This window comes from Octopus sinensis, linkage group LG16 (genome assembly GCF_006345805.1).
Source record: "Octopus sinensis linkage group LG16, ASM634580v1, whole genome shotgun sequence".
Classification (NCBI taxonomy): domain Eukaryota; kingdom Metazoa; phylum Mollusca; class Cephalopoda; order Octopoda; family Octopodidae; genus Octopus; species Octopus sinensis.
In genome coordinates, this window is record NC_043012.1 from 3,335,183 (window position 1) to 3,360,443 (window position 25,261).

General features: G+C 39.9%; 1 protein-coding gene across 1 annotated transcript in view; it reads left to right on the forward strand.

Moving 5' to 3' along the window:
- The window catches only part of LOC115220361 (integrator complex subunit 14), a 132,388-nt gene that overhangs the window by 1,627 nt on the left and 105,500 nt on the right, over nt 1–25,261 (forward strand). The window contains exons 2-4 of the mRNA XM_029790471.2: nt 2,416–2,585; nt 5,626–5,796; nt 14,295–14,686. Coding sequence (XP_029646331.1) covers nt 2,424–2,585; nt 5,626–5,796; nt 14,295–14,686 — 725 coding nt within the window. The 5' untranslated portion in view covers nt 2,416–2,423. The remainder of the gene's footprint in view (nt 1–2,415; nt 2,586–5,625; nt 5,797–14,294; nt 14,687–25,261) is intronic.

Here is a 25,261-nt window from a genome sequence, read left to right on the forward strand (position 1 = left end):
ACCACGACGGGCTCCTTTCAGTTTCCTCCACCAAATCCACTCACAAAGCTTTGGTCAGCCCGAGACTATAATCGAAGACACTTTGTCCAAAGTGCCACACTATATTAGTTCATTTATTTTCAAGGAATTGAAGACCAAACGCGCTAGTGTTCATTTACACATGCGCGCGCATGCACTCTCAACATATGACATTTTTACTATCTCTATTCCAATGATGGAACTTTGTATCTTTATCAGAAACCAGCTCGCTCCCTTCAAGCAAACTTCAAATAATTGAAAACAGAAGAAAACATACATAAAGTATATATAAGGGAGATAACTCATGTTGTTCATATGTCTCTCGGAACGGTCTTTTTTTTTTTTTGCCAAATAAACACACGCACTATATATATTCGTTCTTCACTCGTTTATTACTGTTCTTATTCTAATTCATGTCCGGAAATCTTTTGTCACACATCTGTGACCTCCTCAGCGACACTTTCCGTCTTGGTGTGTGCTTTTGCTCTGCGGAAAGTGTCGCTCAGATGTGTGACGAAAGATTTCCGGACAGTGGACATGAATTAGAATAAGAACAATAATAAACGAGTGAAGAACGAATATATAGTGCGAGTGTTTATTTGGAGTAAAAAAAATGACATAACCGAAATACAACAATATCTGTTTCAACACACGACTTCACATCAGGAATCTTGCAACACAAATTCATGTCATTCAGTTTGAATCCTATAAATTAATTCTATTTTCTGTCAATGGTAGTTGTGCCACATTGGCGATTATTGCATCATTTACTCCAACCCACCTGTTTTAATTGTCTCAATAATATATATATCGTGGCTGTGTGGTAAGTAGCTTGTTTACCAACCACATGGTTCTGGGTTCAGTCCCACTGCGTGGCACCTTGGGCAAGTGTCTTCTACTATAGCCTCGGACCGACCAAAGCCTTGTGAGTGGATTTGGTAGATGGAAACTGAAAGAATCCCGTCGTATATATGTATATATATATATATATGCGTGTGTGTATTTGTGTGTCTGTGTTTGTCCCCCTAGCATTGCTTGACAACTGATGCTGGTCTGTTTATGTCCCCGTTACTTAGCGGTTCGGCAAAAGAGACCGATAGAATAAGTACTGGGCTTACAAAAGAATAAGTCCCAGGGTCGAGTTGCTCGATTAAAGGCGGTGCTCCAGCATGGCCGCAGTCAAATGACTGAAACAAGTAAAAGATTAATATCAAAAACGTTGACGATTCCAGATATCTTGGATCTTACATAGCAGACTCCCAAGAAGACTTTCGCATCCACAAAGCTCTTGCTTGGGATGCATGTAACAGACTTGATAAGATCTGGTACTCAAACCTTCCACCCACGTTAAAAGTTAAAATATTTAGAACACTGATTGAACCAGTCTTTCTCTATGGATCAGAGACCTGGACCTTATCGGCTCTGTTAGAAAAACAACTATATATACAGATATGGAAATAATTTTATTCTCAAATGCAGGATAATACTAATAATATAGCATGAACAGGATAAACTATCCATATTTTGCAGAAAAATATGGATAGTTTATCCTGTTCATGCTATATTATTATCATTATCTTGCATTTGAGAATAAAATTTATTCCTCATCTGTATCTTTCAATACATCTCAGTGCTTCTAACGCAAACTTTCAACATAAGTTGAATTTAATACACACACACATACATACACACATCGAGCTTCTTTCAGTTTCTGTCTACTGAAAGTAGACTTGGTTGGCCCAGGGCTATAGTAGAAAGCTCTTGTCCAAGGTACCACACAGTGAGATTGAACCCGGAACCATGTGGTTGGGAAGCAACCTTCTTACTACACAGCCATGCCTGCACCTATATATAGACATTATGTCTGATACTGTAATAATTATGCCATTCTTTTCATTCCTTTGTGATAAGTAATAAGCATCAGCAGCAGCTATGAAGATTGATGAGGGCATGTTTAACCTTTTCGTTACTGTCCTTTGAGATGCTCTGTGTTTCTTTCTGTTACTTTAAATACAACAAAGAATTTAGTAAACTAACTTAGTTATCATTAAGTTAGTGTTAGGAACATAAATTGTGACTAAGGTTTGGTGGAAGATTTTAATACAAAACTTATGAAAACAAGACATTTGTACTACAAAGCCATCACTAGCATTAGGCATATGAGAGGTAAATTGTGAGATCCAGTGACACAGTGAGAAGGTTGTCTAAGATCTATCCACACAAGCAGAAGGATGTAGATTTAATCAAGATCAACTATTTCAGTTTATACAAGTATGATTTATCTTAGGCATGGAAGCATTTCTATATTTGCATTTTTGCTGTTGTGTTTTTAAAATGTATAGTGAAGTTATCTTGGTTGTTTATATTAACTTTTGACTTTATGTTTGTAATCTACAGCTGCCACCATGCCAACGATCATCCTTCTGGATGGCTCATTATCAATGAGCCGTCCTGTGAACCTGCCTGAGTTTACAGAAGAAGTACAGAGGAGACATCTAGCTATACAAGGAATTAATACTTTACTGGATTATATGGGAACCAATTGTAAATTAGAATTTACATCTCTTGTAAGATCCTTCTACATTTCAATAGCTTTTATTTTTCTGATGTGTGTGTATGTCTCAACATTGTCATCATCTTTTAATATCCATTTCTCTATGCTTCTTTGGAACAGGCAAAAATTGAGGCAGGTGATTTTTCTATGGTTGGTTGTCCTTCTTTTCACAACCCTCACCTGTTTCCAAGCAAAGCAATATTTCCACCACCACCAGATATTTTTTCCACAGAAGACTGGAAAAACAGCCTTGCTTGTATCACAATGATGCTCATTTACAAACATGATGTCAAGACAAGGGTACAGTCTAATATACATGCACACACACACACACACACACATATATGATGGGCTTCTTTCAGTTTCCATTTATCAAATCCACTCACAAAGCTTATTTGGCTTGGGGCTACAGCAGAAGACACTTGTACAAAGTACTGTACAGTGGGATTGAACTTGAGACCACATAGTTGGGTAGCAAGCTTCTTAGTCACACAACCATCATGCCTATATCATCATCATCATCATCGTTTAACGTCCGTTTTCCATGCTAGCATGGGATGGATGGTTCGACCGGGATCTGGGAAGCCAGGAGGCTGCACCAGGCTCCAGTCTGATCTGGCAGTGTTTCTAACGCCAACCACTCCGTGAGTGTAGTGGGTGCCAGGGGAGGCTGGCAGCAGACACAATCAGTTGGTGCTTTTTTCGTGCCACCAGCACGGAAGCCAGTCAAGGTGGCAATGGCATCAGCCACGTTCGGATGGTGCTTTTTACATGCCACCGGTACAGGTATCACAACTACAATTTCCATTTGATTTTTATTTTGATGTTGATGTACTTGACTCAATAGGTCTCCTCTAGCACAGCAGGTCACTCTACGTTCCATGGTAAGCACAGCAGGCTGTCCTGTGATCCAAGGTACTTTAGATGGACTGGGGCTGCTATGTGAAGCTGGTGTGGGAAACAGCCAAGATATATATATATATATATATATATATTCTTTTACTTGTTTCAGTCATTTGATTGTGGCCATGCTGGGGCAATGCCTTTAGTCGAGCAAATTGAACCCAGGACTTATTCTTTGTATGCCTAGTACTTATTCTATCGGTCTCTTTTACTGAACCACTTAGTCAAAGGGCTGTAAATACACCAGCATTGTTTGTCAAGTGATGTTGGGGGGACAAACACAGACACACAAACACACACACATATACAATGGGCTTCTTTCAGTTTCTGTCTATCAAATCCACTCACAAGGATTTGGTCAGCCCAAGGCTATAGTAGAAGACTCTTGCCAAAGGTGCCATGGCATGGGACTGAACCCGGGACCATGTGGTTGGTAAGCCAGCTACTTACCACACAGCCACTCCTGCACCTTGTACAAGAAGTGCCAAGCAATCTAAATAGATAGATTTTATGGGAAAGGGCAACTAAGACCAAGGAAGGTAGAAGAAGGAATGGTAAAGACTGATCTCAAGAAGTTTAGTCTCATGAAAGAGGTGTCAGATGACTATGACAGTTAGCAAAACGCTATGCCAGAGAGGGACTGCCCAACTTATACAAGGAAAACTATATAAAACTGAAGATGATATTGATGAAGATTAAGGTTTTAATATTTACATTTAAGTCTCTCTCACTTATTATACTTCTAGTATTCTATTTCTTTCCCATCACACTGCTTGCAAAACAAGGGATGTCAACACATTGACTTTGTATTCAATCCTCTCCCTTGCCATAATCTGTTTCTATTGCTATCCATCACTTTTTTCCATTATTCCCTCATCTATTGCTCATTATCAATATCCCTCATCTTTGTCTCTCTCTCTCATTGTTCCTTCTTCTTTCATCTTTTCATTTTCTTTACCCCCATCATCATCATCATCATCATCGTTTAGCGTCCGCTTTCCATGCTAGCATGGGTTTGATGGTTCAACTGGGGCCTGGGAAGCCAGAAGGCTGCACCAGGCCCAGTCTGATCTGGCAATGTTTCTACGGCTGGATGCCCTTCCTAACGCCAACGACTCTGTGAGTGTAGTGGGTGCTTTTTACGTGCCACCGGCACAGGTGCCAGATGAGGCTGGCAAACGGCCACAATCAGATGATGCTTTTTACGTGCCACATTTTGGTAACGACCACATTCGGATGGTTCTCTTATGTGCCACCGGCACTGGTATCACAGCTACAATTTCCATTGTTGTCAAACACGATTGCTGGAAACATCCAGGAAGATTGGCTTGGATGTTTAATATTTACTTTTAGATTTCCCTTGCTTAGTTTGCTTTTATTCAAGTTTCTCACTAACAACCAGCATATATAACAGTCTATCACACTATCTCTCTCTCTCTCTCTTCTGTCACTGTCTCATTCCGGTCACTCTTCTATCAATTCCTTTTTCTCACTCTATGCCACATTATGTGGCAGGAGATAGCAATGCATGGTTGTCAACTCTGCCACTCCCCTATTGCCAGCTGACTAGTTTACCTTGCCCATTTTGACAACAGACGAACAGCCAGTGACAGTCTTAGTCTCATATGTTATTGTACCTACAACATTGGCTGAACTAGCAAAGAGGACATGCCCTTTAAATTTGGCAGACAGCACCTAGGATTATCAGCTGCTCATTTACTATTACACCTGAAAAAGAGCCCTTCTCAATGAACCAGGCATTGTAGAGAAAGGATGATACACTGTTTAAAAACTTCCTACCATATCTTGTAGTGCCATGGAGACATCAACACTATCTGACTCTCTCTATGGACATATACTCAGTCACGTTCATAACCATTTAGTCAAGCAAATTCACCCCAGGACTTATTCTTTGTAAGCTTAGTCCCTTTTGCTGAACCACTAAGTTACAAGGACGTAAACACACTAGCATTGTTTGTCAGGCAATGTTGGGGGAACAAACACAGGCACACAAGCATGGTATTAAAGGGGACACTACACTACCTCTCTATAAAACTCCCTACTATACCAGGCTGCCCCCTGTGGATGAGTTAAGGCAACTTCTTTTTACCCAGAAATATGTATATCTTTTTTTTTCTTTATGCACTCAGGTAGTGTTTTCTTATTTATGGGAACAACTGGTGCCATTTACACGGGATGTTGAACAAATACGAATGGTTCTAAATAAAGTGGATGAATACAGTAAAACCTGCATTGAAACAGCATTGAGTGGAGTGAATTCAATCATAACCGAAGAGTGGAGCATATTTGCTACATCTCAGGTAAGTTATTCTAAATTTATGAAACGCTTCTACGTACTTCCTATTTAGGAAATGGAACACATAAGCGCAAAAATAGAGGGCATTAAATGCTTGATTTTAAAACCAAAATAATTGAATTGTGATTGAACTTCATGCAAGTTTAGCTTAATTCGCGCGTGCATAGAACGCATGAGCGCACGTACGTACATTGTGTAAGAAAGTATTGATTTTGCACTCGCAGATTAATCGATTTTCCTCACTGCGATTAATAGTCACACAAAGCCGGGCAATACTGCTAGTTAAAAATAAAAGGAGAAATATTTTGATCCTGCCCCTCTTCTATGTTTCAGATAGCTGAGTAATATTTTAAAATTTCATAGTTTCCTGGGCAATGGAACAAGACAGGAAACCCACTCCAGTTTGGTATTTCTCAAGAAAATTCTTTATACGAATTCCAATATTCTTTCAATTACTAGTAGCTTCCTCTTTCTTTCACCAAAAAAGCATGAAGCTTGAAAATACTTCCTAGTTGAAATGAATCATATAAAGTTCTGTTCAAATAACATGATGTGCTGCAATACGTTTAATTTGATTCACACTAACATCAATGAGAGGAACTTTATGTGTGGCTCAATTTCCTGGAAATAGCAGCCACACCTCCCTCGTACTACACCCTACTGTCTTAAAAATGGAAAGGCATTTTAGGTAATTAATCATTTGCAGGATTACTAGGATCTTTACCTAAATCATTGAGCTTAATAACTTCTCTCTGTGACACAATGTAATAATTAATAACTTCTCTGTGACACAAGGTCATTTAGTGAAGTTTTAGCTTGCATTGGCTTGAGCTCATCATCATCATCATTTAGTATCCGTTGTCCATGCTGGCATGGGTTGGACGTTTGACTAGGGCTGGCAAGCTGGAAGGCTGTACCAGACACCAGTCTGATTTGGCATGGTTTCTATGGCTGGATGCCCTTCCTAATGCCAACCACTCCAAGAGTGTAAAGGGTGCTTTTACATGCCACAAGCACAGGTGTCATTTGTATGACACTGATATCTGCCATGACTGCAATTTTACTTGGCTTAATGGGTCTTCTTCTCAAGCACGGCATAATGCTACAGGTCTCAGTTATTGCCTCCATGAGGCCCAACGCTCAAAAAGGAGTTTTTCACATGCCACCAGTATCAGCCACTTTGCCTCCACGAGGCCCAGAACTTGAAAGGTGCTTTTTATGTGCCACTAGCATGGGTGCCAGTTACATGACACCAGCATCAGTCACAACTACAATTTCACTAGGCTTGACGGGTCTTTTCAAGCACAGAATATCACCAAAGGTTTTGATCACTAGTCATTGCCTCTGAGAGGCCCAAAGTTCAAAGTTCATGCTTCACCACCTCGTCCCATTTCTTCCTGTGTTTATGTCTACCACAGGTTCCCTCCACAGTTAGAGATCAGCACTTCTTTACACAGCTGTCCTCATCCAAATGCATCACATGATGATACCAGTGTAGTCATCTCTCTTGCACACCACATCTGATGCTTCTTATGCTCAACTTTGCTCTCACTCTGTCAAACATGTACACTGACACTGCACATCCAGCGAAGCATACTGGCTTTATTTCTTGCAAGCCTATGCATGTCCTCAGCTGTCACAGCCCATGTTTCACTTCTGTATAGCATAGATGTTCACACACAGGCATCATACAATCTGCCTTTCATTCTGAGCAAGAGGCCCTTTGTTGCCAGCAGAGGTAGAAGATCTCTGAACTTTGCCCAGCCTAATTCACCTCTGCTACCAACTTGGTCACCTAGATAACGGAAGCTATCTACTACCTCTAGGTTACCCCACTGCCACTTGTACAGGTACAATAAACATTTTCAATGTTTATTGTACCTGTGCATCTTCCACACGCAAAAGCTATTTTCCCTGTTAACCTTCCTCTGATATTGCTACACCTCTTATGTGTCCATAGCTTACACTGGGTATATCTATGGAGTTTCTACAGATTAAACAGGACCATCTACCTGAAGGGATTTGTGATTTGTCTGCCTTCCTACTTATTAAGACTTTGGTTTTTGCTAGGTTATCTCTAAGACCATTCAATTCTAGAACTTGCTTCCATACTTGGAACTTCTCTAGTTCTGGTAGTGATTTAGCTATACGAACAAGGTCATCAGCATGGAGGAGCTCCCAGGCTCCCTGTCTTAAATGTCTGTTATTGCCTGGAGGACTATGATGAACAAGAGGGGGCTGAGAACCGATTCTTGGTGAACCCTTGCTTGTACCCTGAATTCTTAGCTGTACTCGTTGCCAACCCTCACCTTACTGGCAGTACCCCTGTACATGTCTTGTACAGCTCTCACCAACCTCTTGTCTTTCCCTAGTTTCTGCATTGACCACCAAATAAGGGATTGGTGGACCTTGTCAAAGGCTTTCTCCAAGTCAATAAAAGCCAAGTACAAAGGTTTATCTTTGGCTAAGTATTTCTCCTGTAGCTGCCTTACCAGAAATAAAGCATCGGTGATGTTTCGCCCTGGCACAAAACCAAACTGCATGGATTATGATCCTCTTCATAACTTTCATCACCTGATCCAACAATTTGATATCTTTGTAACTATTTCTATCTATGGCATCACCTTTATATTTGTAGCAGTTGACTATGGTACTGCTACACCAGTCAATGGGTATGAATCCTTTGTGAACCACCTGATTTACAATACAGGTGACTAGACCATAACCCACACCACCAGATATTTTAAGCGTCTCAGTGGTTATTCCTGATGGGCCAGAGGCTTTCCCTGTCTTCATATCCTTAATTGCTTTATCTACCAAGGTACTGTCAATTTGGATAGCTGGTTCCTCAGTTCGGTCAACATTTGGCAGACTCTCCTCTTCCCATTCATTCTCTACATTCAACAGTCTTTCATAATAGCATTTCCAAGCCTCTTTCTTTGCAGAATCATTTAGAATCTTCACGAGGGACGGTCTTTGTATTTAAGAGCAACCATGCATCCCGCTGTCTAGTGAGAATGTAATCAATTTGGTAAGCACAGTCACCTGATTGGTAGGTTATCAGGTGGCTGGCTGGCTGGCTTCCTGTAGTTGCTGTTGCATATCAAGAGGTTATTTGCATCATAAAACTCCAGTAGCCTTGTTCCCTCTTCATTTCGGGAACCAATTCCATGGCTCTCATGAATACCATGGAAGATACTGGGCTGCTGTCTGTTGTACCCATTGAAGATAGATCATTGTCACTTATCTTTGAGGTAGCCTGCAGAAGAGTATCATAAAAGTGGTCCTTCAGTTCATTTGGTAGTCCCGCTTGTGGGGCATAGGCAGAGATAATTATCACTATACTATTCTGCAAGACTAGCCTGAGCCTAAGTACTCTATTGCACAATGTGAGATGCTGGAAGAATCATCAGATCCATGCCACAGTAGAAACATTTATGTACAGATGGTGATGGTGGTGATGGTGGTGGTAGTGGTGATGATGATGACAGCTTTTTCATTCCCTGTTACATAAGATTTTCCATGCTAGCATTAGTTAGGTAAATATGTGATCAAGGCATTATTTCATGCTTGGATACTCATCATCATCATCCTATTACTATTTCTGTTTTAAAGTGTTATCTTTTACCATTCATCGTTGGCCTATTTGCTTGGCTATGGGCGGTGATACTGATAGGAGAAATTACAACAGTATCACCGCCCATAGCCAAGCAAATTTTCAGTTAAGTGCAACTGTAAATATGTAAACACATACACGTTTGTGTAATTCTTATTTTCTCACTGACACTCTGATGACAGGAGTTGTCCCCCTTCATCTTAACCGTATAGAACTGATTCACAGCTGAGACTGTGGTCGAAGTCATTTTCCATTTATTTGTTAGGTTGTCCTCCTCTGATCCAACTCCAGCTTAACCTAATGAAAAAGAGAGAAAGAGAAAATTATGAAGGCTATGCTTCAGTGTTTCAGCCATCATGACTAAGAATATCTTGTGGGTAAAACTAATTGAATATATATTGTGTATGTGTATATATATCTGTCTGTCTGTCTGTCTCTCTCTCTCTCTCTCTCTCTCTCTCTCTCTCTCTCTCGATATATATATATATATATATATATATACATATATATATATCCCTCCCTTTCTCTCTCACTATCTCTCTCTCTCTTTATATATATATATAACAAGTGAATGTTGGTAGTGGGAAATGCCAGCCACAGAAAATGAGTGTCAAATGTTTGACCATGCAAGTGGGCTACACAGCTCCAACATTGGCGGCATCAACAATAGAGGTCGATAGTCTTCCCTGATGAGAGCTGGTTTCCACCTTGGATGGCAGAGGGTGTGGCGTAGGAGAGGTGAGCGCTACAGAGAGAGATGTGTGGGATGGCCAAAGTATCATGGTTTGAGGTACTGTAGGCATGAATCAGAGAATTAGGCCCCATGTGTTCCAAAATGTTGGTGCAGGCAGAGGGAATGGCATCACAGCCCAGCACTGTGTTGACCAGATCTTAAGACCTTACATCGTGCCCTTCTTTGCGCATCACCATAGCCGTGTCTTCCAGCAGGACAATGCTCCCTCCCACATGGTCAGGGTCACTATGGACTTCCTGCATCAGCACAACATCAGAACCATGCCATGGCTGGCACTCAGCCCAGATTTGAATCCAATTGAACACCTGTGGAATGAAATCCAGAGATGGCTGGACCAGGTGGTCCCAAGGCCGACAACTTGTGTGGACATGGAGGCAGCTTTCCTTAGGGTGTGAGCATAGGTACCAGTGACTTTTGTGAACTGCCTCATGCACTCCATGTACCAACGGTGAATGGCCGTTTTGAACACTCAGGGAGGGGTGTACACGGTATTGAACATGTCACACCCTATAATCTCGATGTGCTAGATCTGCCCACTACCAGAACACATGATAATGACCCATAGATTGTAGTCAAAGTGCATCCAAGAAATTGAATTTATCAGGTTTATCAAAATTTATCTCTGCCATAAAGGAATTAAAACATATTCGATAGTCACACACAGCTCGTATCTCTTTTGCGGTTCAGTGTATATATATGTAAGATAAGATAAGATAAGATAAGATAAGATAAGATAAGATAAGATAAGATAAGATAAGATAAGATAAGATAAGATAAGATAAGAAAACAAAGCACTTACTTTAAACCACTTACTTTCATTTTGGAGGACAAACAAACAAATACACAGACAGAATGTCTCTTTTGAAGGCTGCACCAGGCTCCAGTCTTAACATTGACAGACAAGACTGGAGCCTGGTGCAGCCTTCTGGCTTCCCAGATCCCCGGTCAAACCGTCCAACCCATGCTAGCATGGAGAACGGACGTTAAAAGATGATGGTGATTATGTATGTATTATTTCATCATCAACATCATCGTCATCATTTAACGTCTGTTGTCCATGCTGGCATGGGTTGGACAGTGTGACCAGAGCTGGCAAACTGGCGGTGGAGGGAGGGGGGCACCAAACTTGCTTGATTTGACATGGTTTCTACGGCTGGATGCCCTTTCTAATAAATATATAGGCACAGGAGTGACTGTGTAGTAAGTAGCTTGCTTGCCAACCACATGGTTCTGGGTTCAGTCCTACTGCATGGTACCTTGTACAAGTGTCTACTACTATAGCCTCGGGCCGAACAAAGCCTTGTGAGTGGATTTGGTAGATGGATGCTGAACGAAGCCCATCATCATCATCGTTTAACATCCGTTTTCCATGCTGGCATGGGTTGGACGGATATATATCATCATCATCATCATATATATGTGTATGTGTTTGCGTGTCTGTGTTTGTCACCCCCCCACCAACACTTGACAACTGATGTTGGTGTGTTTACATCCCAGTAACCCAGCAATTCAGCAAAAGAGACCGATAGAATAAGTCCTGGGGTTGATCTGTGCGACTAGAGGTGGTGTTCCAGCATGGCTGCAGTCAAGATGACTGAAATGAATAAAAGAATGTGCGTGTGTGTATCATATTATTCTTTTCTTTTTCTGGCTTCAGCTAGAGGTTCAGGCCATGCTGGAGCACTGCCCTTCTGTGTTTTTGGGTCTCTTTCTTGTATTGTTTCTGGTGAAGAAACAAGTTGGGCAGAGCTGCTTTTTCTTTGTGCTGCTTTCCGTGATGTGGGTTCATCCAAGATTTCAGATAGAAATTTGTCCAGGTTATTTTTTAAGGTTTCCACACCTACACCTTGCAAACCTCTTAGATTCCTTGCCAGGATATTAAACAGATTTTGGTCCCCTGAAACCCATGCTGGCATGGTGCAGAGTCCTGTTGCCAGACAGGGTCTTCCAGCAGCCACCCTCTTGATCCAGGGCAGCACTGCCTCCTCCAGGCACTTGATGTAGGCTTCCATGTTGAGTGTGAGGTCGTATGGGAAGATGAATGGAGGCATAAAGTTGCCATCTCTAGTGAACACTCCAAACACCACTATGTTGACTGGATGTTTGATTTTTATCACTCTTGGTAGATGTTTTGGGGACACGGCAAGCCAACAGTTGTTCTGTGTGTTCACCATCTGTTCATATTGGAGCTTCTGGCATGAATGCCAAGCAATATGGCATGTCATTTCCAAATTTCTGGCTTAGTGAATTGTGTGATGGTGTTGTTTTTCTCACTACAGTGCCCAACTGACCCTACTATACTGTGTAGTTGACAAGATCAAAAACAAACAATGCACATGCGTGAAATTAAAAATATAAACTGGCAACAATTTACCCGTCACATCCTGATTATGTGTGTGTGTATATATATATATGTGTGTGTGTGTATGTATATATATGTGTGTGTGTGTGCATGTATGTATATATATAGTTAATCCCCAAAAAAACAAAGAAAAAACACAAGGAAAATCAACAACACAAGGATGTGGTACATGCAAAGTATTAACAGATGCTCAGGGAAGGCAAGAAAGGTAATTTTACGTTTCGAGCAAAGCTCTTCTTCAGAAGCAGGAGACAGAGGAAAGTCCCAGAGAAAAGGAAGACGGAGGAAAAAAATCGCCAATGATCCACATGTAGTTACATTTTGAAATATGTATATATATATGTGTGTGTGTGTGTATATATATATATATAAATTATTAGAGAGTTACCACTATGTGGATAGCTCTAGTGCTAAAAATAGCTCCGTTAGTATAGCCACAGAAAAGATGTGGCTATACTAACGGAGATATTTTTAGCACTAGAGCTATCCACATAGTGGTAACTCTCTAATAATTTATGTATAAATTTGTATTATCTCCCTAGTTTTACGTGCTAAGCCACTTAGTGTTAAATTAATGGTATTATTAAATTAATATCAATTTTTCACCCTCATTTATAAATATATATATATATATATATATATATCGTCGTCATCATCATCATCATTTTATGTCTGTTGTTCATGCTGGATTGGGTTTGACAGTTTGACTAGGGCTGGCAAGCTGGAAGGCTGCACTAGACTCCAGACTGATTTGGCATGGTTTCTACGGCTGGATGCCCTTCCTAACGCCAACCACTCCGAGAGTGTAATGGGTGCTTTTACATGCCACAGGCACAGGTGCCATTTGCTTGACACTTGTATCTACCACGACTGCGGTTTTGCTCAACTTGATGGGTCTTCTTCTCAAGCACGACAGTTTCAGTCATTGCCTCCATGAGGCCAAACATTTGAAAGGTGCTTTTTATGTGCAACTAACATCAGCCATGACTGTGATTTCATTTGGCTTGGTGGGTTCTCTCAAGCAGAGCACATTGCCAAATGTCTCGGTCAACAGTCATTTCCTCCTTGAGGCCCAAAGTTCAAAGATCATGCTTGATATATATATATATATATATAAACGACCTTCAAACCCACAAGAGTAAACAAGAGAGACAGAGACAGGCAGAAACAAGGAAAATGCCACTTGTATTTGAACACTATACAAATATTCTTTTAAAAAAACTTTTTCTTTTAATTTTTCCAAATTTAATTGTTTTCCATACTTACAGTTGAAAAAGTCTCAATGACTGAAACTGGTACTGAAATGTTTTTTATAAAATTAATTTAGCATTTTCTATCTTGACTTTTTTTATCATTTATATATATATATATATATATATATATATATATATATATATATATATATATATATATATATATACACACACATATATCTCCCCTACTGTCCCTCTAGCGTCTAACGTCTGACCTCTGCCTGAAGTCAGAATGCCATGATAGATCATTAGCTCCTACACACATTTTTTTCTCTCCTTGTTTTTTTCTGTGTATCTTTCTGTCGAAGAGCGTAGGCTCGAAATGTAAAAGACTTGTTCTATTTCTATTCCTGAGCGCCATACTAATACATTTGTTTGTTTGTACTCCACCTGCCTTCATCTTTTGTTTATTTTCGTAAACCTTCCCGTTATATATATACATACATACATACCTGTATAAACACAAACTCCTTTACTTCTGTAACATTTTCACTCTCCTTCTGGATTTGTTTTGCAGGTTCTGTTAATCACCGATGGTTGTTCTGGCGTTGGTCCCGGTTCTTTGTCTTATTCATTACAAAAGTATCACAAAAGAGAATCAAAGAACAACAGTGAGAAAGGGAGCTTCCCGTTACCTTTCAACACAAGATGCAAACTGTATGTGATGTGCATTGCACCCCCATCAGATCCTAACCTCCGGGTTTCTCTGCCGCTCTTTCAAAAGCTGATTGACATCAATGGTTATGGCGGAGACATTTACACCCCGGATGCTGCCCTTTCTACAAAATCTGTCCAGCAGATGTTCCAGAGATTTGCCGATGACATCTTCTCTCCCTATGTTATGACATTGACCTGTGGTCAGCTAAAATGTACAGTCCAGCTATATCCACCACCAGAACCTTATGAAAAGTAGGTATTCTATTTTTGTTGCTTTTTTTTGTTTATTTCTTTTACATTACTGTTATTTTTTTGTTTTTTGTTGGTCAGCTTTTCCTTGCTTCCTATCCTCCTCTTTACTGTTATAACAGATATGGTACAGTGACATGAAATGCTGTACATTCTTTCACAAACCAATGAGGGATCCTCAGTAACTGGGATGAAGTAAATTATATGACCTGCTAGAAATAGTAGCCAAATCTCCCTTAGATTACACCCTGCCATCTTGAAATGAGAGTGACACATTGAATAATGTAGTCTTACATATACAAACAGTGCTCAAGTGAAGTTGGTTGTAGATGAGATGCTTCTCTTCATATGTGTGGCCTGGAATATACAACAAATTCTGTTTAGATTGACTTTCCTTATTGTCGATAAAAACAAACAAGTCAAACTGGCTTGGCAGGGAAGAATAAATTTGATTTGTTAGGGGAGTTTATTTGACTTGGTCCTTGTTTTATTCATAAATTGGTAACCTAATGATTATTATTAATTACTATAAGGAGCAGATATGGCTGCATGTTAAGAAGTTTGCTTCTCAACAATCACCTGTTTCATGCCACCTTGGAAAAGTATCTTCTACAGTAGTCCTGGGCTGACCAAAGCCTTGTGAGTGGATGTAGTAGACAGGAATTGAAAGAAGTCCATCGTGTTTGTGTGTAGGCACAGGGCTTAGTGTTTAGGGTGTTGGACACATGATCACATAATTGTGGTTTTGATTCTTGGACCAAGCAATGTGCACTTCATTTCACGTTGCTCCAGTCCACTCAAATGGAGAAAACTGAGTAATCCTATGGTAGACCAGCATCCCATTCAATCGGGGAATACACCACAGAATCTGGGAAACCAGCCTTATGAATCTGTGATTTGGGAAGGACTTTTGATGGACTTCTTTTAGCTTCCGTCTACCAATGCTTTGGTTGGCCCAAGGCTATTGTAGAAGACATCTTTCTAAAGTACCTATGTATAGGAGTAGGTGTGGCTGTGTGGTAAGAAGCTTGCTTCCCACCCAAATGGTTCTGGGTTCAGTCCCACTGTGTGGCACCTTGGGCAAGTGTCTTCTACTATATCCTTGGGTCGACCAAAGCCATGTGAGTGTACTTGGTTGATGAAAACTGAAAGAAGCTCATCATGTGTGTGTGTGGCTTTGTATTTGTGTCTGTTCCCTACCAGCACTTGACAACCAGTGCTGGTTTGTTTATGTCCCATAACTTAGTGGTTCAACAAAATGGACTAACAGAATAAGTATGAGGCTTAACAAAATTAAGTACTGGGGTTGATTCATTTGACGGAAAGTCCTTCAAATCAGTGCCCCAGCATGGCCACAGTGTAATAACTGAAACAAGTAAAAGCTAAAAGATAAATGATGTCAACAGTTACTTATTGGATCTATTTAACCTTTGTATTGAAAAAACATAATAAATGCAGTTTTTACTTTTTGCTCAGGAAAACATTTTTTTGTATAGGAAAATACTTTCAGTTTAGTTCAAAATAAAGCACAAAAACATTTTTACTTTATTTGCTAAGAAAAATACTTTCACTTTTGGCTAGAAAAATTTTTTGTTTTTGTTTTTATATGTTGCAGAAAAAACACTTTCACTTTTGCCCTACACTTCCATTATGAGAGTAAAGTAAATATGCGTGCATGCATGCATGTATGTACATACATACATACATACATACACACACACACACACACGTATATTTGATTTATGTATGTATGTGTTTACATACATAAGTGGGTACATCTGTATGTACATATTTATGTACTTACATACATACGTGCGTACATACATGCATGCATACACATATATTTACATTACTATCATTATGGAATACCATAATACCATAAAGTGTATGTATGTACATATGTATGTGCATATGTATATATGTTAAATACATATGCACACATACATGCATGCATGCATACATACATACATACAGGCGCAGGAGTGGCTGTGTGGTAAGTAGCTCACTTGCCAACCACATGGTTCCAGGTTCAGTCCCACTGCGTGGCATCTTGGGCAAGTGGATTTGGTAGACGGAAACTGAAAAGAAGCCTGTCGTATATATATATGTGTGTGTGTGTGTTTGTGTGTCTGTGTTTGTCCCCTCAACATCATTTGACAACCGATGGTGGTGTGTTTACGTCGCCGTAACTTAGCGGTTTGGCAAAAATGACTGATAGAATAAGTACTGGGCTTACAAAGAATAAGTCCTGGGGTCGATTTCCTCGACTAAAGGCGGTGCTCCAGCATGGCCGCAGTCAAATGACTGAAACAAGTAAAAGAGTATACACACATACATACATACTGGGCTTCTTTTAGTTTCCATTTATCAGATTCACTCCCAATGCTGTCATTGTCCTGAGAGGCTATAGTAGAAGACATTTGCCTGCATTATCTATGTATATGCACAATTTCTTTATGATATTGAATCTATTTACTGTTTGCTCCATACAGCAAAGCCTGGACCTATATCTGCTTTTTGAGTGCGGTTTAGGAACCCTAATGATGTCCCAACTCAAATTGAGCTGTTTGAAATTTTAAAGAGATCAAATAGTGAAGAATCTACAAACTAATAGACTGGACCTTCATCTTTCCTGTGTACATAAGGCTATCTGCACGTTTAAATATTTTAAGGACACTAAACAACCTCTATAATAACTAGGAGGCGCAATGGCCCAGTGGTTAGGACAGCGGACTCACGGTTGTAGGATCGCGGTTTCGATTCCCAGACCGGGCGTTGTGAGTGTTTATTGAGCGAAGACACCTAAAGCTCCACGAGGCTCCGGCAGGGATGGTGGTGATCCCTGCTGTACTCTTTCACCACAACTTTCTCTCACTCTTACTTCCTGTTTCTGTTGTACCTGTATTTCAAAGGGCCGACCTTGTCATTCTCTGTGTCACGCTGAATATCCCCGAGAACTACGTTAAGGGTACACGTGTCTGTGGAGTGCTCAGCCACTCACACGTTAATTTCACGAGCAGGCTGTTCCGTTGATCGGATCAACCGGAACCCTCGTCGGCGTAACCGACAGAGTGCTTCCGATCCAATAATAACTCCTAACCTAGGGCCAATCTAATTTACTCCCTCTGTTGCTGACCCAATTGTCAATTGATCTACCCAGTAGTTCCTGAGTCCTTCTAGTCTCATTTCCCTTTACCGTTATTTTCTAACCGCTCCTATTATACTTGCATGGCATGCTATATTGAAGGAACTAACCATTCTATCTGTGGTGTACCTGGTATTCTGCAATAGTGATAGCAAAGCTATCTAACCTAGAAGTAGCAGCTTACACACCCTAGCCAGTTCTTCTACTAGGTATGTAACCCTTACACCAAGATACATTTGTTTGAGCTGCGCTTGTTAAATAATAGACAGAATACTCTATCCAAACCTCTTACCAGTGACTATTGTCTGAAGTTGTTTTACTTGATTCACACAAAAACGCTTATACTATCTAATTAAATAATATTGATGCCACCTGTATAACATTCCATATTGTTAATCATTAGACTACTCCCTACTGCTGGCTTTCTTTGATATCTGATCTGATATTTCCTTTCACTCAGTACTAGGTGTAGTCTATTATATAACCCTTCTTTCCACTCCTTAATGATAAGTAGTGCTCTACTTTTACTAACACTGCTATTCCATAAAAGTTTGATCTTCTTATTTGGATTACCTTCATACCCTCCTCAACTTTCAACCAGTATCCACAGAGTGCCCCTAAATTCTGTGTATCTCTGCCCGCTTCCTTTTGTCCTTTAGCCTTAGCTATGGAATCCAAAACCCTGACCCGATGTCTATTTGGCTTGTATGCTTTTATTTTTCTTCACCCTTATTTTTGCTTTATTTATTTATTCTTTCTTTTTCCCTAATTTACATTAGGACCTCTCCTTACTTCCCACTGCTCTAAGCCTACTATAATAAAATATCACCTACACCCCACTCCAGTCTACCTAAGAACCAGTCTAGCAGAGATGTATCTCACCCAGGTCACTGATCTTAGATATCATATTACACACTTTCAAGAACTATATTCTTAACCTCAATGACCAACTTTGCTGGTCATTCTCCTATTTTATAGTTGGCCTCCACAGACTTCAGCCACATCCCTGCTGTACAATTGGGATATTACTTTGTTTGTAAAATTACTTTTCATCTGATGATTATGGGTGTTTTTGTAATGGAGTAATGTTCTCATTCTTCTATTAAAAATGATACATAAACAGTTGTAATGAGCTGACAATTATCCATCATATGTTATTCATTTGATTATAATACACTAAGGGAATTTACAACTTGTCTGACACCCTAGGGTATACCAACAATGTACTATTCAAAGTAACGTGTGATTTGAACCAGCCCCTTGGTACAAAATACCCATAGGGTTGGTTTTCTCTGTATACACAACCGGAATATCCTACTATTTGATACTTATCAACCATAGGCCGGAACCACAAGTTATCCAGATTTTGGTCAGTCCAAAGCTATAGTAGAAGACACTTGTCCAAGGTAGCATGCAGTGGGATTGAACATGGAACCATGTAGTTAGGAAGTAAGCTTCTTACCATACAGCCATGTCTGCACCTATGGATTTTGTGAGAAATTTTTTTTAATAAAAATGTATCGTATCTGCCATCAAATATGGTAACAGTTTTTTAGTATGTGGTGCACACCAAGACTAGGTTCCTCAAACTAGTTTTCTTTTCTTTTCTTTTTTTTTTGTTTCCTCTTCTGTTGCTATCTCACCAACATTTATCATTCCTCTTCTTTCATCATCTTTCTCTGTGGTTGTTTGACCAGCTATAAACAGTGGCAAAATTCCCTTCAAGCCATAGCTTACCATCTTAAATAAGAGCACCTGAGATACTGTCACCCTGTATACAAGGCTTGAAAATACCCTAAGATGGTCATGGTTGGAACACTTTGAACAATGCTGACCTGTGGTTAAACAACAACAAAATCATCTTACCAAGCTAAGACCTGTGGAAGTAATTTTCTGGATTACTTCCCTTCTCGTCCGTATTTTTTTCCTATAAATATCTCTTTAGACTATACATAACTGAAATATGTGTATTATGTTTTCCTCTTTCCTTTTCTTTTCCTTGCCTATATATCCTTGTTCATCTATCAACACAAACACCCACACATTTATATAAGTAATTATATACTTATAGTGCTTATGGTGTGTGTGTGTGTGTATACACAAAACACACACACACACACATATATTCTTTTATTTCTTTTAATTGTTTCAGTCATTTGACTGGAGCCATTAGTCAAGCAAATCGACCCCAGGATTTATTCTTTGTAGACCTCGTACTTATTCTATCGGTCTGTTTTGCTGAACTGCTAAGTTGCAGTTCAGCACACCAACATCAGTTGTCAAGCGATGTTGAGGGGGGGGGGTACACAAAACACACAAACACACACACACATACTACAGGCTTCTTTCAGTTTCCATCTACCAAATTCACTCATAAGGCTTTGGTTAGCCCAAGACACTTGCCCAAAGTGCCCCGCAGTGGGACTGAACCCAGGACTATGTGGTTGGTAAGCAAGCTACTTGTATTCATATAATTTGCCACAAGAGCATTACACAGATGTAGCTGCGGGCTGGACATTACATTAATGAGATGAAATGATAAACGAAATTATGATATTAATGAGAGGAGCAAAAGACGCCCACCGATCTTCTGCTTCTCTAAAACATTGTTCTTCAAAAAACAAAACGTGGTACTAAACCTCTTACCTCAGTTCTTACAATTACTGGACTTAATAGTCCATTACAAATTGAGGCGCTGAGCCTCTTACAAACAATAACATACAATGAACGTTTAGGCACTAAAGCCTCTTTATCCTTCCTCCCTGACCAGGCTGTATGCCTCCCGTAGGCAATGCTCCAGCTCCAGGTCAGGGACCCAGAAGGCGAACCTAAACTGTTCCTTCTGGAAGGAGTCCAACACCCTGAACATGTAGACTTCTGATCTGACTTCCATAGTCATCTGCGGAGGCCAATCCAGGTCTTCAGTCCAGGGCATGGGCTCCTCCTTCCGGCCCTCTAGCTTCCTTAAGAAGCTCTGTATTGCTCCTCCCTTATGGAAGAAGATAACAAAATTATCTCTCGTCACTCTGGAAGGGGCCACAGTTTCCTCTGTCGGTGACACACTCTCCACCGACAAAGTTTCAGGGCATGCTGGCAGTGTACCATCAACCGCCAGCAATATCCCTTTCTTTTTCTATTTTCTTTTTCTCCCCTTTGCTACGGGAGGCTGTGGTACCTCTACTTTATCTGGAGGATCTTCCTCCCCTCCCGCAGCTTTAGGGTCGTTCGGTGGGCAACCATTGTTGCCCACCTTCTTTCTTTTCTTTCCTTTTTTCAAGGAGGTCTCCACATCCTCAACTGCCTCCATCTCTCCCTCCAATGGGGGAGTGGGAGCCACTACTTTTATTAACTGCTCCAGGACCTTACTTTGGTCCTGAGGACAGTTCTTTTTAATGTGGCCTGGTTCCAGGCACAGGTGACACTTGGTGGGTTGGGCATCCCTCAAGAATGACCAGATATCTAGAACCGGCCATTCTCAATAAAGCAAGCTACTTACCACACAGCCACTGCTGTGCCTATTTGTGGGTGTGTGTGTGTGAGTGAGTGTGTGTCCTTTATTTTTGTTTAAGAAAAGGTTGTGAATGGCAACGAAAAGGACTTGGACAAACCTAACTAATTGATTGACTAACCAAATAATTGATTAGTTGATTAAGTAGTAAAGCAATTAAAGAATAATAGAACTACTGTATGGGTTTATTTATTGACATAATAATGCTCCAATGATACCACAAAATCTATCTGTGTGTATGTGTATTTATATATATATGTATTTGTATATATATCATACATATTTGTATGCATATGTATTTGTGTATCATCATCATCATCGCCGTCATTTAACATCCACTGTCCATGCTGGCGTAGGTGGGACAGTTTGACAAAAGCCAGACAGGTGGAAGCCTGTACCAGACTTTTTTCTGTAACTGTTTCAGCAGGATTTGTGCAGCTGGATGCTCTTCCAAACTCCATATTTGTGTGTGTGTGTGTATTTGTGCATATGTATATTTGTATATATCTAATCTATAAAATCCGTTCTGTCTGATGTTTGTGCACTTATAACTCATGTATTGGTCATCTGATCATGCTAAAATTTTAAACATAGATACATGAAAAAGCAGGGTGCTCCATAATCTAAAAAGATTTTCAAAATTGTTAGTTTGAAAGTGAGAATTGCTATTTTTGTAATCTTTTTGTCCTGTTTGTTCCACCATTGAAAGCAACATGTTTGTTGAGAAAGCTGGTACATACCATTTCACTAGCAACAAGGGGAGTACAGGATGAGAGTCATCCAGAACCGTCACTATGCTATCTATCTTCTTTCCTCTCTCTGTCTTTCTTATAATGTCCAATTCCACTTGAAGTTGTATGTATATTGTGTTAAGATTCATTATCAATCAATTATCCTTATTGAGAAGAAACAGTCAAAAGTAACCACCACATACAATCACCAAACATCTCCACTACTTAACACCATCCAGGTTTGGGGTTAATAATCTTAATCTTTAGTAACAGTTTCTCATTCCAACTATATAATAGGCAGAATTGTTAGATTAAGACGGTAGGGTGTTTTGAAGGAGATTTGGCTGCTGTTTCTACCAAGTCTAGAGCTCTCCCTCATTGGCTCATACATCATGTATACATAAATAAATAAATATATACATAAATAAACAAACTTTTGATGGTTTTATAAATATTTCAAAATTATGAGGCTTTGATGCTAGGTTTTTCCATTATTTTGTTCAACCCCTGTATATGTGCAGATGTATATTCACATATACACATGCATGTGAGTGTGTGTTTGTGTGTATAAGTGAGATAAGTTTCACTTCTAATAGTTTCAGCATTAATAGTGAAAGTATCTCACATTAGAGTAGAGATGTTATGGTGTCACTTTTGACACGTAATATTGAAATAGTATAAGAGATTGCTCCCGGCTCGTGTTAGGCAAGAAGTTGATTATTTCTTTAGCCCATGACACTTCATGGACCCTAAGTAGCGTATGTGTAAAATTTGAATGAAATCGGTTGAGTTTTTGTGATGCACACATACAGACAGACAAACGCACATTCTCACTTTTATATATACATGTATGTATGTATGTATGTATAATGCATACACAAATATATGACAGGCTTCTTTCAGTTTCTGCCAACCAAATCCACTCACAAGGCTTTGGTTGCCCAAAGCTCTAGTAAAAGACACGTGCCCAAAGCACCATGCTGTGGGACTGAACCTGGAACCATGTGGTTGCGAAGCAAACTTCTCACCACAGCCACACCTGCATATATGTGTGTGTGTGTGTGTGTGAGGTAAAATTTGGTTTGTCCAGACTGAATGTGGAGAGTTTATGCACTCGGATAGTGTTACAGTAGTGTTGTAGATGTGCCTGGGTTGTCTAGAGGTGGTTATACATGTAGAGGCAGCGACTGTCATGGTTCCGATTTGCTGCTGCAACAAACCCTGTCCCCTTCCGTGTCTTCATTGTCTTTCATTGTATTTTTCATTTCCTTGTGTTGGTGTTTCCTGTGATTCATTTTGATTAAACAAGATCTGTGATCAAAAGGACTCCTGTTTTTTTTTTCGCAGAGTGGTATGATTTAAAGGAAGTCTGGTTGCTATTATAAGCATGTCAAGTGACTGTGTAGTCATTTTTCAAATTAAATGTCTTGTGTATTTAATGCCTTAAGTGGGTTTTTGTTATGTGACAATGATGCTGATGCTGATTCTGGTGACATTAATGGTAATGGTAGCAGGGGTGGCAGTGAGAGCAGCAACAATGTTGACAATAGTGAATAAAGACACCACTTGTGTAGAATAATTCTGCCAGTAACCATCACCCATCACGGGTTCTGCGAAACTCATACATAATTACGTTGTAATTATGACTTAATTATAGAGAATTAGTTGGCAATTAAGGAAAGGAAACAGTTTGAGAATAAGTTCACAAAGAATGCAGTCAATTTATGTTTAGAGAGAGAGAGAAACAGATAGCGGGTAAATTGGGTCAGTTTTCAGCTCTGCCTTGTAATATTTACATATTCCAACAGGAAGCAAGAATCTAAATAGTTCTACAACGTTTGAGTGGAGGTCATAAGAGCAACTAACGGATTTAATTTTTTTTCTTTGTTTTTGTTGTTATTTTATTACACATGTGATATAAGTGAATCCAAAGTTGCAGTCTGTAGGAACAGAACTTTTAATATGATGATAGTAATAGTGAAAGTATATATAGTTTCACTATTAATAGTGAAAGTATCTCACATTACAATAGAGATGTTATGGTGTCACTTTGGACATGTAATATTTAAATAGTGTAAGAGATTGCTCCCGGCTCACGTTAGACAAGAAGTTGAAAATTTCTTTGGCCCATGACGATTCATGGACCCTGGATGGATGGAAGCACTCCGTCGGTTACGACGACGAGGGTTCCGGTTGATCCGAATCAACGGAACAGCCTGCTCGTGAAATTAACGTGTAAGTGGCTGAGCACTCCACAGACACGTGTACCCTTAACGTAGTTCTCGGGGATATTCAGCGTGACACAGAGAGTGACAAGGCCGGCCCTTAGAAATACAGGTACAACAGAAACAGGAAGTAAGAGTGAGAGAAAGTTGTGGTGAAAGAGTACAGCAGGGATCACCACCATCCCTGCCGGAGCCTCGTGGAGCTTTAGGTGTTTTCGCTCAATAAACACTCACAACGCCCGGTCTGGGAATCGAAACCGTGATCCTATGACCGCGAGTCCGCTGCCCTAACCACTGGGCCATTGCGCCTCCACTCATGGACCCTAAGTAGCGTATGTGTAAAATTTGAATGAAATCGGTTGAGTTTTAGCTTCGTTGTTATTTTATTACAGATGTGATGTAAGTGAATCCAAAGTTGCAGTCTGTAGCAATAGAACTTTTAATATGATGATAATAATAGTGTCAAATTTTGGCATAAGACCCGGAAATTTTTAGCAGGGAAAGTGGCGGGGAGTTGATTACATTGACTCCCAATGCTCGGCTGGTACTTTATTTTATCAAACACGAAAGGATGAAAGTCAGCCATGGTGAGATTTGAATAGAAAAATGTAAAAACCCTGAAGAGATGCGGCTAATGATTCTGCCAGCTCACTGCCTTTATAATAATAATAATATTAATAATCCTTTCGACTATAGGCACAAGGCCTGAAATTTGGGGGAGGGTACTAGTTGATTACATCGACCCCAGCACTTGAGTGTTATTTATTTCATTGACCCTGAAAGGATGAAAGGCAAAGTCAACCTCAGGGGAATTTGAACTTAGTATGCAGTGATAGATGAAATACTGCTAAGCATTTTGTCCAGTGTGCTAACAATTCTGCCAGCTCGCCACCTTCAATAATAATAATAATAACAACAAGAGCACTCAGAGAGTGCAAGCCTCCACCAAGGCATTACCAAACTTCCTCT